This window comes from Hipposideros armiger, unplaced genomic scaffold (genome assembly GCF_001890085.2).
Source record: "Hipposideros armiger isolate ML-2016 unplaced genomic scaffold, ASM189008v1 scaffold_970, whole genome shotgun sequence".
Taxonomy (NCBI): Eukaryota; Metazoa; Chordata; class Mammalia; order Chiroptera; family Hipposideridae; genus Hipposideros; species Hipposideros armiger.
Window position 1 is genome coordinate 633,763 of NW_017732320.1, and position 5,037 is coordinate 638,799.

The following is a 5,037-nucleotide window of genomic DNA, read 5'->3' on the forward strand; positions in this document are numbered from 1 at the left end:
TCTCTCTCTCTCTCTCTCTCACACACACACACACACACACACACACACACACACACTGCGAACTGAAATTCACACATCTTGACTCCTTTTCCAAAACGTGCGCTCCTGGTCCCCCCTCGCCGAGGCCTCGACCTTTTCCGAGCGTCCTGGGCACCTCCCTCTCCTTGGGGTCCAGCACCCCGTTCTCAGGCCAGACGCGCCAGAGCCCCTGCCACACACACACACACACACACACACACACACACACACACACACCCCTCCAACTCCTCCTGGAAGCACATTTTTCAAAGACAGAATCGTATTGAAATCTGGAAAGCTCGACTCACTTCCCCTTCCTCGGCGGAAAGGGGGGCGCGTGGGGCCAGGTTATGAAGAATAAAAGTGATGGATTAGCCTCCGCGTTAAGCGAAAATAAATCAGTCTTGGGGTGATGCGCGATCAATTCCAATTAGTCCTGAATATGCTAAGTAAAGCGCCGTACACTGCTTTGGACAGTTATTTCTTCATTAAGAACCAGCCACTGATTTCTTTCACAAATGCCCCCGTAATCTCATTTGCTTTTGATTTCCATTAGAGGCAGTGAATAATGACATTTAATTTAGCTCTGCGCCATAAACCCAAAGATATTTGTTGTAATTAAATTACCGCCTGCTCCTCGCCGTGGTCTCATAACTTTCGATTATAACCCTGACAGCTGGGTGACGGGGAGGTTGGAACGCAGCACTAAAAATAAAAGGTTAATAAGGCCCGGTTTCAGAGGCGCCTCAATTTATTTACAGCAAATTTCCACACGAAATTGAAACCCTATCCTTGAAGAACACGGGACAGGCTGCACCGAAAAAGATTACCGGGAGGTTCAGAGACAGGATGGGGACACAGTGCATGTCCAATCCCCCCCCCTTCTCTCTTTTTTATTTTAAATTTATTTCTTTCCCCAGCCCTGCCCTGACTTGTGTGTGTGCGCGCACACACACACACACACACACAAACTACATGTTTTAACTAATTGATTTTTATGAGCACTTGCTGCCCTGGTCCCCATGCGCACTCCCGTTTCTTCCCCGTGGCCAGGATCGTGGCTTGTAACCCGTGTGTATTTTTATTATTATTTGCAGCCGTTACATTTTTAATTCGCCTCTGGATCGATAGCCACTCAGGTTCCCTGAGCACCACCACCATCGCCACACACACACACACACACACACCCTTTCGTTTTAGGGCTTCCTGACGCTCTGCGGCCACCCAAGAACCAATTTCCCAGGCCCTCGGTGGGTCCTGCGAAGGTGTGTGCCTCAGTAATAGACTGCTGAACGAAAGAGTGCGCAATTCAATTACAAGTAATTTATTTTTATAGAAACAGTACATCAAGGCCTGAGAGATATTACCGATCCCGGGCAGAAAGACACTGGGAGATGACATCCAAGTTGATGTCCCCTCCAGCAAAAGTTTAATCTTTTCATTAATTTATACGGTGCAGCCCAATCCATCTTCCCGAGAAGGCTGGCCAGTGAGAAAAGCCACCTTCGGCCGGCAGCGCGCCTGCCCTGCTTGCCTGGCTGCAGCCACAGCTGCGCAAACGGACCCGGCTGGGAAAAGGGTCCCCCCGAGCTGCTGTGCCTGTTGTCCCCCACTCACTCCCTGCCACCCTCCTACGCGGGAAGGTCCTGGGAACCGCCGCCGCCACTCCGAGAAGGTCTGAACAGACCCCCGGGAAGCGGTGCATTGCATCTTCAGTCAGCGACGCACGGGAAAAAATGGAAGAGGCTTGGAAGCCCAAACATACCCAGACATTGTCTTCCCATGGACGGTTTCGCAAAAACGCGACCTATGCAACACATGCGTGTGGTTTCGTTTCCAGAAAACGACATCCCGGGACAGTCCCGTTGGAAGGCGGCGACCCGACAACCACTAGGAGAGTCGTGGCTTGGAAACCCTTCGCTCGTCACGGCCCCCTCCCAGGCTGGCCATCTCTCCTTCCGCTTATTGCAAAACCAGCCCCCGCAGCCCGGCGTCCTAACCTGCAGTCCTGCTTGCCATGGCCCCGCTGTCTTGCTGGGAACCGTGAGAACGCACGGGAAGGCCCAGGGTCCAGGCCCGACCTCCCAGGCGGGGTCTGCAGTTCCTGGAGGAAGCGACTTGCCAGCGGATCTGCGGTTGTACCCTCCCCCAGCAACCCGTTAATCCGCGGAACTGCACGTTCCCCGCCGCGCGAGAGCAAGGCCGCCGGAGCGCCCCTCCGCGCACGTGCTGCGCACACCCAGGGCGCCCGCAGACAGTGGCTCGCCAGATGGGGCACCAGGAATTCATGCGCCCGCGCCCCCCCCCCCCCCGCCCCGAGCCCCGCGCACCCGGGCTAATCCGGCCCCGCGCGGGCTGCAGCCGCCCTCATCCAGTTGCGAGGGGGTGCGAGCGCCCCCCCTACACCCTCGCCCCTCGCCTCCCCTCCCCACCTCTCTGCTCCCTGCAGTGGAGGGAGGCGGATGGAGAGGCAGCGGGGAGAGGAGGGTGGTGCCAAAGCCGCGGACGCGAGGGGCAAATGTGGGCCCGAGCCTGACAGCCCGGAGGCCAAGGGCGAGCCGGTCAGCCAGGGCACGCGCGCGCCCTTCGTGCCAACCGTGCGGCCCCGCAAGGCCCGGCTCCGGCCAGCTCCCAGCGCCCCCGCGCTCCGGGGAGGGCCCGGCCCGCGGTCCTACCTGCACGCGCGCCTCCGACAGCCCCAGGCGCTGGCTGAGCTCCTCCCGCATGAAGGCGTCGGGGTAGTGCGTCTCGTCGAAGAGCCGCTCCAGCTCGTTCAGCTGCTCCAGCGTGAAGTTGGTGCGGCTGCGTCGCTGCTTCAGCTTCGTCTGCCCGTCCTCGTCCTCGGACTTCACGTCCTCGCGTTTCTCCTTGCATTCGTAGATACCTGCGGGGCGGGCCGAGGGCGCAGCGCTGAGGCCCCGGCGCCCTCCGCCCGCCCCGACCCCGCGCGCCCTGCGCCCTGCGCCCTGCGCCGGGGACCGCTGGCCCGCGGGGGACGCCTTGGCGCGGCCTGCTGAAAACCTAAGCGCACGCGTGCGGTGCCGGGGGCCTCGGCACCCAGGGCGGCCCGACGCAAGGGCTGCGTCAAGTCGGTAAAACAAACTCCAGGGGAAGCCACGCTCTTGGGGGACCCCCGGGCACTGGCGGCGCCTGGCTTCTTGGCCTAACCTCCCAGGAGTTCCCTTCGTGTCTGGTGACCTATGGACACAGCCTCAGCGAGCCTGAAGGCAGAATCCCCCAAGCGTCCGTCCCAAGGGTGCGGGGCGGGCCGGCCGGAGCCACCCTCCCGAAGCCAGAGCTGGGTGCGCGGCCCCCACCCTGGCCTCCGTCTCCATGCGCACCAGCCCCGCGGCTTCCCGGTTTGCTGGGCTCTCTCTCTCACACACAGATCCACACGCGGTCGGTCGCACGCCCCACCAGGGCGCCAAGAGGGGCACTTTCTTGCATCCAAAAATTAGGCCAGCGGCTGTATCTGCTGGGGGCGTGGGAGGGGGCGCGCATCAGGCCATCAGGTCACCAGTGTGGGGGGCTCTGACCCAGGAACCTCTCCTCCATGCTTGCAAACACAGCCCCTCCGCCAAGCTCAGGGGTTTAAAATAAAACGCGGCCCGTCACCCCGAGGCTGGTGAGAAGCTCTCCTCTGTGCCGCCCCCCCCCCCGTGTTCCCTCTGGTCTTTCTCCCAGCACAGGGCCGCTGGGCACCGCCACGGAGCACCTCTGCGCCCTAATTAGCTGTCCCCTGGATGTGAGACACAGCGGCCTGGGGTTCCAGCAGCCCGCTGCAGTCTGAAAGCAGCATGAAGGCCTGAGAAGTTAGTCCGGAAACTTTGAACGGGGAGCAGCCAACGCCTCAGCAGGGAGAAGGGAGAACCTGAGGGCGACTCGCCCTGCTACCGGCTGGGGTCCCTGAGGGGGGACAGCAGAAGCCAAGTCCCTGCCTGACAGTCTCCCCTCAAGAGTCCTCAGTGCTGGACACTGACCCCCAGCCTGTGTTTTAAATTCCCCCACACACAGCAGTGCCTTTCCCAAAGCGCCACAATTCCTCCCAACTGGAAGTCCCGTCCTGCAGGCTGCCGGGGAAGGTCCCTGCATCGTGTCCCTCGAATCTCAAACCCAGGGGCTGATCCCAGCTGCGAAGCTGGCCTTCACAGTCCTTGGGAGCCCCTGGAAAGCTTTGCAGAGCCCACGGCCTCCTGCTGGGTTTCCCCCGGAGCCCAAGGGCCTCCCATCCCGGGTCTTGCTGCCCTCCTGCAAATGCCACCCGGGGCTCAGCCCTCGGAGGGGTCTGCGCAGCCAGCCCAGGAGGAAGGCGCGCTGGGGAGGTGTCTGTCCCTTCCTTCTACTTGTTGTGCTGTCCTACTTTGCTCACCTCCCAAAGGCCTCCATGGTTGTCTAGTTTTCCTCTTTCTTCCCAGAGGCCCTTGTCCAGGGTTCCTCTGGCGTGGCTGCCCCGGCGGAGAGGACGCGGGCTGGAGCAGGGAGCTAAGTGTCTAGGAAGGGCCGTGGGGACCTGCGGGGAGCTCGGGGTGCCAGCCACGGGGCGCAGTAAACCTCTGAAATGCAATGTCAAGCCCTGAGCAGTGGGCCAGCACCATCAAAGCAAACACTCTGTGAATTACAGAGCCAGGTGCGAGAGACCCGCCCCGGGCAAGGCCAGCTGGCCGGGCAGCCAGCGGTCAGGGGCTGAGGGCCGCCTCTGCCAGCTTCCGGCTCCCACAAGGTCAAGGCCTCGGGGTGCCTGGGTCGTGTCCGCGCGCACAGGCCCGTGTGACAGACCTCAGCCACCACAGTGGAGGGTCCAGAGAAGCAGGAGGCAGGGGCTTTCTGGAGAAGTGTGTGTGTGGGGGGGGCAACCTCATGGGGAAATCACCCCGGCCTCTCTCCGCGCTGCACTAAGCTAAACGGGACGCGGAGCAGCGGGCAACCCTCCCTATTTCCTGTCTTTGTAATGAAAACTAGACACTCGTGGCAGTTTCGAACGGGTGCGCCCTGGGGGAGGGGGTGAGAAGAAAAAAGAAA

General features: G+C 61.2%; 1 protein-coding gene across 1 annotated transcript in view; it reads right to left on the minus strand.

Moving 5' to 3' along the window:
- The window catches only part of SHOX (SHOX homeobox), a 15,869-nt gene extending 11,465 nt beyond the window's left edge, over positions 1-4,404 (minus strand). Inside the window, exons 1-2 of the mRNA XM_019631006.1 lie at positions 4,388-4,404; positions 2,694-3,039 (exon numbers count right to left, since the gene is read on the minus strand). Of these exons, the coding sequence (XP_019486551.1) occupies positions 2,694-3,039; positions 4,388-4,404 (363 nt within the window). The remainder of the gene's footprint in view (positions 1-2,693; positions 3,040-4,387) is intronic.
- Between the last annotated feature and the right edge of the window lie 633 nt (positions 4,405-5,037).